The following is a 15,403-nucleotide window of genomic DNA, read 5'->3' on the forward strand; positions in this document are numbered from 1 at the left end:
GTTTTTTTGCATGAAAAATTTGATTTTGATGTCAGTATGACTCCTACTTGTAAAGTGCGCCACCTACATATTTTTTAACTGGTTTGAAGAGTAATAACTTTTCGTTCGTACCTGTACAAAACTACAGAGTAAAAAAATATACATTTACGACGTTTTTTACGTAAAAAATCTCTCGGTAAAAATCGCTACGAGTAATGGTTCTCGAGATATTTGGAATCCAAATTATCAATACCTGTCATCATTGACATGAATTAAATGTGTTAACTAAATAGTTATTATAGTTATATTATACTGAAATAATAAATTTGAGTTTTTTTTTGTACCACAAGTTCAACAGAAACTGTTTCAACAGAAACTGTTTCAACAGAAACTGTTCCAAATATTGATGTTACATACATACTTTTACTTATTTTTATATGCGGAATATGCAGCCGAAGTTTCCAGAATACAGTTCCGACCACCCTGTATAGTCTAAACAAAATCTGTTGTCTATTTCAGGTGTCCTGTAACTCACAAAACTTCAGAAAGCTGTGTGGAAATTCCCGATTCTCAGGATCCCTGCTGTAAAAAAGTACTTTGTGACGTCACCCTGGATGATCATCAAGATCAGGAAAAGGATGAAATCGTCGCTGGAGATCATCATAAGATAACTGACGCTAGACAGCTGAATAATACTGTGATTTTCCTGGACGTCGAGCCCAAGTATCAGGACAACTCCAATCTCCCTGTTGTAGGTAAGAAAGGTTTTTCATATCAACTGTTAAAATTGACTTATATCTATCAAAAATAATAGATAAAATAGTACTTTAACCGCAAGGGTAGATTAAATGATACTTTAACAGCGAGGATAGGTTAGAAACTTTATTTCTTCATGCACCTTTTTATAATTGCCTCCATTTTTGAACATTTTTGTATTCCTTTTCATAAGTTATTCAGGATTTAAATGGAAGTAGTTTGGATATGGCGTTTGTCGCCTCAGCCCGAATATCAGTTGGTAATTTACTTATTTCATTTTGACCCATTTCTGGCTCCAATTCACAACAATGGACACGAAAGAGAATCAAAAAATATTGACTCAAAACTGACAACTAAAGAGACAGCTTCATTTATTTGTCAAATTACATAGAAACCAAAGCCAACCCAGCACAATATTTTTTCTACTCGTAATAAATTCCTTGAAATAATAGTTTCTGAATATTTTTTAAAACGTAACTCGCTATGGAAAAATATTGTTTTATACACGACGATAAAATTGCATTATCGTCTCCCGAAATTAATTAATTATTAAATTTAAATCTTTTCGGTCGACGACAAAATACCATTTTATCGTCTTGTATAAAAAATAACTATTAATCACTTATAACGTAAACATCTATTTTATCTAAAAAAACAGTATATTAAATTAAATCTAGAGTGTTAGTCGTTATTTAATTTTCTAATCTATTTCAGCAGATGCTTAAAGCTTAATTAAAAGTAAATTACATGTGAAATTAACATTACCATACTTTTTTATCAGTTTTTTTATTAAAACAAAATGTTTATATCAATTAGCTTAAACGCTTGTTATGATTATAAATTGATAATAACTGTCAGCAAAATCTAGAGTAAGAATAATTTAGCTACTCGAGGTTAATAAAGAAAGTTACTGTAAATGAATCCTTGTATAGTCTGTCCAAAGAAAGAATACGTGAGAGTGACAGTTGCTGCTGTTATTTTAATTAACAGAGGTAAATTATATTGTCTGTCATATTTTGGATGTCGTCTGTCCAAATTTTCCCTGAGTCATTTGACAGACTTTTAATTACAAAAGAAAAAAATAACTGTCTAAAAAAAGTCAGTGTGTAAATTCTTATACAGAGTGTTTCGAAAATCATGTGCCATCTCTCGTGGGGAGATTTCTTATGTAAAAATAAGAATTATTTTTATATCAACATACTAGATCTGATTCTGCTTTTTTCGATTTATTATAATTTTCTTTCAAGTGCTTTTAGCGATTCGAATGAAATTTCGAGGGTAAAAATGCGACATATTTTAATGCTAAAAAAGTATCGACATATTAACCAGGGACGTGCATATTGGTTATCACTGCAATATTTTTCTAAAAAAGCATGTACGCCACTGACTTTTTTTTCCAGTTAGTGAAATAGTGTAAGCAGTTTATGGCGATTAAATTTTAATGCTAAAAAAGTATCGACATATTAACCAGGGACGTGCATATTGGTTATCACTGCAATATTTTTCTAAAAAAGCATGTACGCCACTGACTTTTTTTTTCCAGTTAGTGAAATAGTGTAAGCAGTTTATGCCGATTAAAAGTTGTCTCTTGATATTTTGTCGATTTCAGTCTCCTTGATGAGATAAACGCAATTTTATTAATTTGTCTTAATTCAAGTCTAATAATAGCAACCTTTAAAAAAAATAATATCATTAACTTGCGAAAGTTTTACTCAATGATTACTCTTAAAAATATGAAAAAAAGTTCCTATAAGCATAGGTGCAAAAATGCATAGTGTTAAAGTTACAGGATGTTAAAACTTTTTAAAAATAGTTTTTTTCTAATTATCTCATGTACCATTATTTTTTTTTGGAATTTTCTGTAGTTATCACTGGATATCAGAACAAACATTAATAAAATTTAATAATAAAATAGATTAAATAAATAATTTATCAATTTTATTTTAATTTTATTAACGGTGATAAAAATTAGTCAGTCTATACAGGGCGTGTTCTTAGATGTGACTATTATCTCCTATTCATATTATATTTACATTTATTTATTTTGATGCTCTTGTTGCAACTGCGTTTTTATCAGAGAGATAATAATATGTTTCTTGGACTTCTTTATAATTGATATTCTAGTTTGATCATAACATTGCTTTTATTTATTTTTTCAGAGGTTAGCAATAACAAGGAATCGTGGGAATACTACCAGCTCTTCCCTGAAGGTAGACTATACGTCAAAGAACACTACAAGTACATCAGATTGGAAAACTCTGACGACATAGTCCTAGTCAAGAGACAAACAGATAACAGTACTGAAAGCAATTCATTAACAACTGAATCTACAACAAAAAAGGACGAGCATTCGATGATAACGACAATATCATCAACGACATCGACAACTACAACAGTGGTACCAAATAAAAGTACAAAAGGTTGTACTTACAAGGGGAAGAAATTTGCTGACCAAGAAACGTACAATGACAATTGTGAATCGTTGTGTATGTGTCGTGATGGTGAAATGAACTGTTTGAAACTGGAGTGTCCAACTTATTTTGGCGTGGATGTGTTGGGTGAGTTGTTTTGTACTTAGATATTAAAATGGCTATAACTTTTTAGTGGAGTACCTTAAGCCTTTAGGGGATACAAACCTCGGAATTCATTTACTGTGAACGAATTTTTATAAAACTTTTTGCATTGTATTGTTAATATAATATATTACAAAGTTTACCCATTTAAATTCGTTGCTTTCACTTTAGTATTTAAATAAACACACATATATATACAAATGCATACAAGATGGCTCCGTGTTCCGAAAAAGCTCTGTATCAGGATTCCTATTTGAGATTTTCACTCCAAACCTTTTACAAAATATGTGTTTAATGGTAGTTCACATTTCACAAATATTTTTATAGATATAAAAGGTGAGTCAAATATATTTTTAAACATAAGATTTAGTTTTTCAAACGAACTGCTTTATATTTGTGCAGTGAATTTGCTATACAATTCCGATTCCAAAAATACCTTAATACCATAGAGTATACTGAGTGGTTTTTGAATTATGACCACGTCCCTGAGGATGTCAATCTAGATGTCCAGGAACCTTCGTATGAGAACTTCTAATCGAGACGATCGATTTATTATAAGTTTATCGCTAAGAAACCGCCGTTTGCCAGGTTTTCAAATTTATAATGAATTGAAGAAGACTAAATGAAGCAGAACTTACTCGATCTGTTGTAAAAATTACGAAAAAAAATATATAGCTAATAATATGTATAGCTTATACGTTAGATTCATTTATTTCAATAAATTTACTTAGAAAAACAATTAAAAAATATATAAAAATTGAGAAGAAAATAACTAAGAATTTACTAAAAAAAAATTAAAAGCAACGAAAAAATATGGGTAAACATTTTAGTGTATTTTATCTATAAAACACAATACAGAAGGCTTCATATTAATACATTCACAGTAGTTGAATTCCGAGGTAAAAGTCTCTGGGCACCCCACTATTTATATTTTTGGATATACTTATTGTGAAAAAAAAACGCTAAGTAAAGCATTATTCTCATACTTATTTTAATTAAAATAGATACAAAATAATATAAATATTTTTATTAATGCATTAAAGTAGGTCATATAATTACATTTTATCAAAAGATTGGTGCTATATATCCAGAATATTTATAGTCATTGCATTAAGTTAATTTGCATCTTTATATGCATTATCTTAAAAGCGTTTACATTTTAATGGATGTAATACTTGTTTTAATGATTTAATATAATAATAGCTCCCGTATATAGCGTTTAACGCCTTGGGAGTAGCAAGGTACAGCTTGCCATACTAGAGCCGTTCGGTATACAAGGAAGGTAATGTGGCTAGTACTACGCTTCAACCGCCTATTATTACATTTTAATGATTTACTTAGTAATAAAAAGGGAAAAAAATAAAAGACAGCAATAAAATCTTTATTAGAATATGACAAATTCCGCAAGAAATAGCATTTAATTTTAGCATTTTTAATTAAATTAAAAATACGGTATTAACAATATAATTATTATTGACAAAATTTGCATATTTTGCTGAGGAGAATGATGTGTTTTATGATAACTTTTCAATTTTTTGTTGCCATGGCTAAATTGTACAGGGTGAGTCTTAAATAAGTGCAAATATTTTTAGGGCTGGTAGACCTCGATAAAAGAAACATATTTTCTCTTTACCGTTTTTTCAAATAAGTCCAAAACAACCGAGTTATTTTACTTTAAAAATAAAAAAAATGTTTGCTTAAATTTTGAGAACCACTGGATTTTTTCTGGGTTTTCTTGCTTGTAAATTTAATCTACTACCTATGTTGCCATATTTTCAAAATATTATTTTGGAAGACTTTCTTAGACTATTTATTTAAGGCTCGCCCTGTATAGACCGTCGCAACTTAGACCATAGCCCGTCTTCTTTTTGTGTAGCATTGATGTTTTATTTAATATTAAAATGCTTGTAGATCCTGGATGTATTGAATGGGAGACAGTACCGCCAAATTTCCAACCATCTGCTCCAAATTGCTGTCCAGAGCAAATCAGGTGTAAAAACAACGGATCCTGCTTACACGAAGACAAATTATACAAGAACTGGGAACAATTGCCTATAAATGTCACAGGATGTGAAAAACGGTAGGTACATATTAATTTTTTGCATTCTTTTAATTTTTGTAATATCTTATTGCCCTGTATATTTCTTATTATTTTTACTCTAGCTCATTAATGTTTTAATAAAATAATAAATTTTATTTTTCTGTTATTAAAAATTTATATCATAATTTACTATAATTTTAAATTACAAAAAGTAAAATTAATTTTTGAAGCGCCCTGGTATACTTTGATGTATTTTTAAGCCCCGCCCAATTTCAGAGAATACATCTTTCTACAACTACAAGCATTTAAACTAACCTACTTTCGACTATCGATAACAGAGGGCAGCATAATCTCTTTTAACTACTGAAACTTTAAATAGATGTCGCCACAGACGGTGTATTACATTTTTCTTTCCCGCCAAACGTCACCTAATTATCCAACTATACCGAGAGATGTCAGTATGATCTACAACTATGAATATTTATACTGAAACGCTAAAAGTTATGATAAATTTGAAGATTTCGGAATTCGTGCCTTAAACTTATGAGTAAGGAAAATATAAGAGCCCTGGTAATGCTTGGCTTACATGCTAGCTAACCTAGCCCGAATTTTTGAAGGGGAACAGGTCGTCCCATTGGACTGGCAGCTTACTTTCTCGCTGCCTGGTTCGGGTGAAGCGATCTTCCCCTATTTTATTAATTATAAAAATAATTTTCTTCTGTTTGTTTGTCTAATTTATTTTTTTTGTAAAGCTTATTTCATTTCTTTTGGTCTTTGTTTTTAATATTTTTTTTGTTCATCGTCAATCATTAGACATAATTTAATTTTTTAAGCTTTTTATTAATTATAAAAATATTATCCTATTATTTTTCTGGTTTTTCGTTATACGTTAGTTTTATTTTATTTTCTCCTTTTATTTATTAAAGCCTATTTTATTTTTTTTTGTTGTTTATCATTAGACATAATTTAATTTTCCTTAATCTTATTTATTAATTATAAAAATGTTTAATTGTTATTATTTTCTGGTCTTTCGTTATATTGTCACGTTTTATTATTGTTTCGTTATTTTGTTCCACGTTAGTTTAATTTTATTTTCTTATTTATTAAAGCCTATTTCATTTCTTTTGACCATTTATTTTAGTGAAAATATTTTCTGTTCATTATCATCTTATCATTAAACATAATTTCCTAATCACTTTTTTTAATCTTATTTACTAATAATTATAATAATCTTATTATTTTTCTGTTCCCCTATTTTATTAATTTTAAAAATATTCTGTTATTTTACTGGTTTTTCGTGACGTTAGTTTGTTTTTGTTTTCTTCTCGTATTTAGTAAAACCTATCTTATTTCTTTTGGCTTTTTTTAGTGAGAAATTATTTTTTTTTATTCGTTATCTTAGAAAAATTATATTTTTTTGTTAATCTTATGTTTTAATAATTATAAAAATATATCTATCTCTTATTATACTTTTGATTTTTCATTACGTCAGTTTTATTTTATTTTCTTGTCTTATTTATTAAAGCGAATTTTATTTCTTCTGGCCAGTATTTCTTTATGAATTTCTTTTAGTTTTTTTAGTTCTTTATTATAAGACAAAATTTCTTTTTTTAGATAATCAGTTTCTTAGTATATTTCTGTTTTATCATTATGTTAGTTTTATTTTTTGAGTATTTTTTTTTGTGTGAGAATTTATTTTATTATTTTTTTGTTTATTATCATTAGACATAATTTCATTTCTAGGTGTTACTGCGAAATGGGTAATGTAGAATGTCAACCTACATGTCCTCCTGTCACAGCCCTGCCACCACCTAACTTAGCCTGTTCATCAAGGGAGGCATCCCTTCAACACATCCCTGATGACGATTGCTGCATGTATTGGGTATGTCCCGATCCCAAAAATCAAGGTAATAGATATTTACATTTTATACACTATATATTTGAAAAAAAAAACGGCGTCAAGTTGGTTTGTCGTCAAATTTCACCATATAAAATGACGCTGCATCTCCAAGCCAACTCTGACGACGATTTTTTTTTTCGATCATATACTTTTGGTAACCAGTTCATTGGGATTCAACTTTTTACTTTTTTATTACACAAAAAACATATACCGTGTGATCGAATAAAAACTACGTCATAGTAGGTGTTCAAATATTATGTATTTCATTTTGAGAAATTTCTGTGAGTAATACTACTCAGCTTAATCCAAAGTGATATTTTTGGGACTACTGAGACAATGTTATTAAATCACACGGTATATCTAAATAAAAAATATATAAATGTATTCTCTTTTAGCCACAACTGGACGACCTGATACTGACAAAACCCGACAGAACCAAACAAGAACAAATAATAATATACCAAAGCCGAACAAAAACATATTTGCTGACAAAACTCCAAATAAAATTCTTGGTCCTCTCAGTGTATATGCTAACCAGGAAAATTCCTCGGTTAACGTGATAGATCAACACGAAAATCCATTCTACAAATTCCGTGAGAAACCCAAATTTCCACCAGTCAATAAAAACCAAGTCTTTGTTCGTCCACATCAACCTATTGTTCCAATTATACCAAACCAAAATAATCTTCCTGTCCCTCCTCACCAGATGGAGGTAAATGATCCAGATTTGTTACACTTTCTTCAAGAGCATCCAGAAATATCCAATCTTCCTCACGGTTCTGTCGTGGAGATTCATTCTTTACCTCAGGACCATCCAAAAAATCCATTTATAAATGTGAACGATGTTATAAGTCCTTTGCAAACAACTCCGATAAGTCATAATCACCCTCATGCCGTTCCTACTGACATATCTCTTGAAGAAATATTGGAGGAACTCCATAAAAACATCAATCCTTACAGACAAAATTCTTTGCCTCCCTCGTATACACATTCTCATCCTCATTCGGGACCAGATTTGGACACCAGTGGCAGTAAAAATACGAACAAGACTACTAAAGTTAGACCTCAAGGTAAACTAGTAAACTATACTTGGATTGGTGAATTAATAATTTTGATACATACAACCGTACAGGGTGGTCGAAATTGGTCTCTGTTTTAACTGGTTTTTAATGGCGTAAACCGCCTGTTGATATTTTCACTACCAACTGAGATATGGGGTATTTTTGAATTTCTTACCATTTGGAAAATTGCCCATAACTTTGGTATTTCGCGGAATAATAAAATTCTGTAAAAACGTTCTTAAGACACTTTTTTATGCACGATCCAGTGGCGTAGTCAGTTTTTTTCTATACTTACTTTTACACTGGACGCGCGTTAATAAATCGTTGTAACTCTTGACGATTTCAATGACTTTTTTTAGAAAAAAAAAACTATATTCGTCACTAAAAAAATACTTTTTAGTTTTGTTCTTTGTTATTGTATAGATTTCAATTGTAATTACTAAATCTAATATAGAATGTTAATTTACCTTCTCAAAAGTAGTTAATTATGGAGATAAATAATAATACAAAATATTAAATTGTGATAAAAAATAGTTAGGCAAATAGGCCAACACAAAATCAAGGCCCACTTCGATATAAAGATAAAAAAAACTAATATTTCTCTCAGGTATGAATTACTTTTTCAAAAACAATTACTTAAACTTGTTAAAACAACATCAGTAGTAGGTATAATCTGTCCAGCGAATCAGGATATATTTCGACAAACCATATTCAAAAATGGGAGAAAATACAATTTGCCTTTGAATTAAAATGACAGATAAAACTCTCACTATAATGGATCATCTCGTTGGATAGACTATAGATGAATACTAGATTAAATACCTCGTTATTACCATGGTAATCTGTCTTAAACTTTCTGAACGTACTGACTAACTTATTTTGAAAAATCTAAATTTTATTTTTTACATGTTTTTAAAAACATCTCAATAATTGTTGATGTTTTTCTTTTTCGAAAATAAACATTTAATTTTGATTATATATACACAGAAACCTTCAACAACCATTATCCAGATGACTACGGTTTGAACCAACCCCACGACGACATCACTGTCCATTCTTTGGAAGCAGTGGATCCACACACAATTAGACTGGCTTTCATGGTACCTCCTGTCATTGTAGGCCTACATGGAAGGGTTGAAGTGCGCTACACTCACAAAGAGTAAGTTTTACTTTTAAAGATAGTTTTGTGTGAGTCTATTAATATTTTTTTCAGTAATGACGACGTGAGCAGCTGGGAGCTGCAAGTTTTTGCTCCTCCAAATGATCTCATCGCTACTCCATCTTTAGAATTCGATCTCCTGGATCTTTTACCGGATAAAGAATATAAGATAAAGATCACGATCACTCTAAGGCAAGTATCCTCAATATTTATAAGTCAAATTAAACAGGGTGAGTGTAAATAAGTGCACACATTTTCGAAGTATGTACTGACAGATCTCTATAATAAGTCAAAAATTGCTTAGTTTTTTATTTTGAAAATTAAAAAATATATATTTTTGCTTAAACATTTTTCAGAACCACTATTTTTTTTGGTTTTGTTCCTCTAAAATTAATCTGCTACCTAGATTATTGTTATATTATTTATTTTCGTTACCTTTGTAACAATCTTGCCCTGGTACTCCAGGCTCAGGTGTACAGGGTGGTCCGAACTGTATTCCGGAAACTTCGGCAACATATTCTGCAGATAAAAATGAATAAAAAAGTTCGTATAAATGTATGCCCTAAAATGCTTATAGTTTCGGAGATACAGGGTGTAGAAGTTTTATTTTTATTTCGATTTTTCGTCAATATTTGGATAAGAATTAGTGTTTGGGAGGTTTTTGACATGAGGAATTTGATTTTGTTGTCAATATGACTCCAACTTGTAGAGGGTCTCAAATATATATTTTTTAACTGGTTTGAAGTGTAATAACTTTTCGTCCGTACCTGTATAAAACTACTGAGTAAAAAAAATACATTTACGACGTGTTTTTTACGTAAAAGGTCTCTTGGTAGAAATGGCTACGAGTAATGGTTCTCGATATATTTGGAATCGAAATTATTAACACCTGTCATCATTGACATAAATTAAACATGTTGACTAAATAGTTATTAAACTGCAATCATAAATTTGAAATGATTTTGTGCCAAAAGTACAACAGAAACTGTTTTATCATAATTTTTGCGAAGAAAAATTTATGATTAATTTAAAAAAATAAAAAGTTCCCAAATTTATTATTATAGTCACATAACTATCTACTCAACATGTTTTTTTGTCAATAATGACATGTATTGACTATTTTCATTCTCAATATCTTAAGAACGGTTGCTGGTAGTGATTTTTATCAAAAGACATTTTTACGTAAAAAATCACCGAATTTCTTACACTTCAAAACAGTTAAAATACATGTAGTTGGCGCCCCCTACAAATAGGAGTCATATTGACATCAAAATCAAATTTCTCATGTCAAAAAACTATCGCAGACACCAATTTTCATCCAAATATTGACGTTACTTCAGAAATTATTTGGAAAAAAATCAAAATAAATATGAAACTTTACACCCTGTATCTCCGAAACTAAGCAATTTAACATACATTTATACAAACTTTTTTACTTATTTTTACCTGCAGAATATGCTGCCCAAGTTTCCGGAATACAGTTCGCACCACCCTGTATATAAATATCTATATTTTATATAAATAATATAATATTAATATATTAATTATATAAAATATCTATTTCTTCTGTTCCACTACGACCTATTTTGATCTCTTCTGATCTACACATAGAAATAAAGCGTATTCTTCTTCAAATTGACAAAATCTGCGCATTTAGATTAAGCCTATTTCTAGACACACCACATTTTTAAGAATCTTTCTGTATTTGCATATCGGCCGTAAATTTTGGCGAATGTTCTACTACGAATTTGTTCGCCTGTCTATCCCTGGTGAACTTCTCCACAATTCTAGAAATTTGTTCATTCTTGAAGGTGCTTTGATCATTCTTGAAGCTGCTTTTGCAGCGCCGCCAAAAAGTTCTAAGCCTATGATCCTGGGCCTTGTTTGACCATTTCATCTGCTTTTTCGTTATCGGTATGAGCATCATGCCGGTCGAAAATTGCCATCCTATCCGATAGTCAAGCAGCACTTAACGCGATCAACTCAGTAACCATCAGTTCGAAGTTGGTCAAAGAATGCCTAGAGAAGCTCAACAAATTAGGCAAAGAAAATAAAGTCCTCCTACTCTAGGTGCCTGCTCACCAAGGGATGATAGATGGCAATGAAAAAGCAAATGATCTAACTAGGAAAGGAGCGAACACTCCAACTGGACCAGAAACGGTCTGTTTTCCAAACGGGAACCAACTGAAAGCGGAACTGAAGAATATGGGAGACTCCATCCGTAACTTGGAATGGGTGTCCTCCAACGGTCTAAGACGCTCGAAAAAGTTCCTCAGAACTTACGACCGAGAAAAATCAAAGGTTTTCCTTGATTTAAGTAAAAACAATCTTCGGATTGTCACGGGGTTTCTAACAGCCTAATCTGTCTCCTCAACGAACACCTCAGTAGGCTGAAGCTGAGAAACAACGGCGAATGCAGATTCTGTGGGGAAAATGGGGAAACACCAGAACACCTTATCACTGAGTGCGCCGAGACGACGACCATTCGTGCCATGAACTTTGGTATGGCTGATGTCGAGGATGGAGAGCTGGCCTCTGTGGAGCCATGCCAGTTATTACTGGCTTTGTCTAAAGCCCTAAGACTGTATGATGAGTTATAACTCGTTATAATTCAAGAAAGGGGAACACACAATAGATCTATAAGATCGCGGTGATTAACTCCCCTCCTAAACATACTACATTCTACATCATGTCGGTGCCCCGGCTAGCCTAACATTCCTATTTCATGTACTTAGAGCACCGACACAATTCTTATACTGGTCTAGAATTGACTTCTGTGACACCGAGTACTTTAAGTGCTTCTTGGATGTCTATGAAGATGACAACTGAAGCCTATGTTCTTTCCTGCCTTATTGATATTTTTCCACTGATACTTTAGGACAAAAATAAAAAAAAAAGTTAATTTTGATCTATATAATTTCAGAGATCTACACAATACGCCATCATCAAGAATCTACAAGATCAGAACTCCCAAAGAAGTCCAAACTACTCTGCCTCCTCAAATTCCTATTGAGCCTGATCTGGAGATATCTGACATTAACTCCACCTGGGTCACAATTTCTTGGAGGAAATTCACTGAATACGAGTTACAGGTAAAAAATAAGCTTTTTTCCATAGCATCTGTTAAAATTGCCTTATATCTATCAAAAATAGTAGATAAAATAGTACTTTAACCGCAAGGGTAGATTAAATGATACTTTAACAGCGAGGATAGGTTAAAAACTTTATTTCTTCTCGCACGTTTTTTAATTGCTTTCATTTTTGAAAATTTTTGTATTCCTTTTCATAAGTTATTCGGGATTTAAAATTTAAATGGAAGTAGTTTGGATATGGCGTTTGTTGCCTCAGCCTGAATATCTGTTGGTAATTTACTTATTTCGTTTTGAGCCATTTCTGGCTCCTATTCAATCAGCAATCGACACGAAAGAGAATTAAAAAATATTGACTCAAAACTGACCACTAAAGAGGCACTATTGCACTATTTTCTACTCTAGTAGATACATTTTTCAATGGAAACTGTTATGTGTGAACTGTTATTTTTAGTTTATTGATGGCGTACAACTGAGATACAAAATGACAGAAGGAAAGATTTACACAGCCACACCTTTGATACACAGGGCTGTAACAATGTACACTTTGGAAAATTTGAAACCCAACACCAAGTACGAGATTGGAATCTTCTTTATACCATTCCCAGGTAAAAAAAAACGGCGTCAAAGACGGCTGGGAAATGACAATCGAAGCAAATTTAGCGGGATCATTCTATAAACGTCATTTAGTTAAAATTGACATAAGACTTGTCAAAAATAAACACTAAAAAGATTAAGAGAGAGTATAAAGTTTCCAGACACACAAATTTCTTTCCAAAAATTTATTTTTTTCTGGAATTTTAAACAGTGCGGGCCAACTAAATGGCGTCTAGGGCTTGACCTCGGCAAAATTATCATCCCCCAGATTTTGTCATTCCCTAGCCGGCGATCATTCTTTGACAGCGATTTTTTCAATCGTACGGTATTATAAGTGAACAATTTTTTTTATAAATATCTAAAAATTAAAAAAATATATATAAAATTGCTCTGAGTTTACAGTAAAACCATAGTATAAGGAAACTAGGAGTTTTACTCCTTGTCAAATCCTTTGTTCTTTTTCTGCCACTTTATATGACCTTGTTCTCGCCTCCCGTAACCACTGCCGTAGTTGTATAATCGTGGTATATTAACTAGGCAAAGTATAGTCGTGGCACTCGCCATAGTTTCACAGATATGTATTTAGGAAACAAGATATGAGTTCACAATAAAATAAAATAAAAAAAAATTGATCATCGAGTAAAAACTTGCTTGAAAACAGAATATTTTCACATTTCGTGTAGGTAACAATTCTTCTGTATCTGAAAATCTTCTGATGGGAAGAAATGCGGAAAAAATATATAATGACATATTTTTATATTATTATCTATTTCAGAGATTTTTTACAACTTTTTTTTGATTTAAAACAAGTTTAATTTTCTGTAGATAACTGGATTCGGCATAAAATTCTGCATATAGTACACTGTCTTTATTTAAAGCACACTGCGGTGTTGCCATTCTATTTCTTATTTAGTATAACTTTGGTTAAAAACATTATCTATATCTATATACGAAAAGCGGTAAAAAACTAGAGTGAATATAACTTTATTAATACTTAGCTATGTTTTCTTAAACATGAAGGATACCATAATAAATTCGTGTAGAAAAATTTACTTTATCGTATACAGGATATTTTTTATGGCGTCACCAAAATCGTAATATTTAAAATTTAGTGTTGTATCTCATTTTTATTAAATGTAACACCTTGTATATTATTATTCTTTCAGATGTAGAATTAAAAGGTGAACATTTTTTGTATTTAAAGTGTTCTTAAATTTTTAGCCGTTTTGCAAATATTGCCTGTATTTCATTACATATGGTATTTTCAACGATAAAATATCAGACAAAGATCATATTAGGTGGCTTTGAAAAAATAAAAAAAAACATAAAAAAATACAGTCCACTAAATTTATAGGAGATTATGCTATTATAAAATTCTTTCAATTAAAAAATATGAATAATTTAGCTTTAAATTTACAAAATATTTACTCTAAAATTGTTTCAAAAAAACAATTTATATAAATTATCTCGTAAATTATTATTGGAATGAAAATTTTATGGCAAATCACCTGACCAAAAAAATATTTTCATGCGCATATTTGAGACAACCTGTATATCTAAAAAAATATTTTTAAAATCTGCCCACATGCTAAAAAAAACAATAACATTTAATTAACTACATAATATCTCAGCTTCTAAAATAAACAAATACGATTATAATTAAATGTTTATTGATAATTAATATCAGCTTGCCGATTTACATCCGATGGAAATCAAAACTCAAAGAACAATTTTTTGAATTATTACTACAATTAATAGCAGCACACAGTAAGGCACTCATTTTTTGTCAATCCGTCTCTGTGCTGGGACTCAACGCTCGAACCTCGCAGCTCGACGGACGGAATTCAACTGAAACGCTTTGCAATCTACCGATATTCGACAGATTGCAAAAACTGGCAGAAAATATTTGCGAGAGTGCAACTACTCTTTTCCTTAAACTATGGTAAAACGGTAACCCGCTAACAATTAGATATATCAGACTCATAATATTGATATTTTATTGATCAGGTCAACATACAGAGCTAATGGCAGAGCACATGCTACAATTTACTACAGCAAACGAAGTGGATACGTATGGTTTCAATGTAGCACTGGAGATCCCTCTGATTAAGTCTACCAGTGTAGAGATATCATGGAGTGGAGTGCCATATCCTGAAGATAAATACGTCAATATCTACAGGTATAATATTTGATTATTTTGCTCGCACCTCCTGTGAGATATCATTTCTTATATTGCTATACTTATTTT

The 15,403-nt window shown here is 31.0% G+C and overlaps 1 protein-coding gene and 1 non-coding gene across 3 annotated transcripts in view; both read left to right on the forward strand.

Annotated features, from left to right (window-relative positions):
* Positions 1-15,403, forward strand: part of LOC115887945 (putative epidermal cell surface receptor) — a 56,535-nt gene that overhangs the window by 38,338 nt on the left and 2,794 nt on the right. The window contains exons 6-15 of one of the 2 annotated variants that reach the window (XM_030907480.1): positions 499-734; positions 2,895-3,293; positions 5,220-5,388; positions 7,093-7,256; positions 7,645-8,319; positions 9,298-9,469; positions 9,524-9,661; positions 12,393-12,561; positions 13,013-13,166; positions 15,163-15,334. In XM_030907480.1, the coding sequence (XP_030763340.1) occupies positions 499-734; positions 2,895-3,293; positions 5,220-5,388; positions 7,093-7,256; positions 7,645-8,319; positions 9,298-9,469; positions 9,524-9,661; positions 12,393-12,561; positions 13,013-13,166; positions 15,163-15,334 (2,448 nt within the window). The remainder of the gene's footprint in view (positions 1-498; positions 735-2,894; positions 3,294-5,219; positions 5,389-7,092; positions 7,257-7,644; positions 8,320-9,297; positions 9,470-9,523; positions 9,662-12,392; positions 12,562-13,012; positions 13,167-15,162; positions 15,335-15,403) is intronic. The other variant, XM_030907481.1, reaches the window with a different exon arrangement.
* On the forward strand, positions 5,880-6,037 carry LOC115888093. Its single transcript, XR_004051209.1, has one exon. It is a non-coding gene; the product is annotated as a U12 minor spliceosomal RNA (small nuclear RNA).

This window comes from Sitophilus oryzae, unplaced genomic scaffold (assembly GCF_002938485.1).
Source record: "Sitophilus oryzae breed Bouriz unplaced genomic scaffold, Soryzae_2.0 scaffold_682_pilon_pilon, whole genome shotgun sequence".
In the NCBI taxonomy this organism is placed as follows: Eukaryota; Metazoa; Arthropoda; class Insecta; order Coleoptera; family Curculionidae; genus Sitophilus; species Sitophilus oryzae.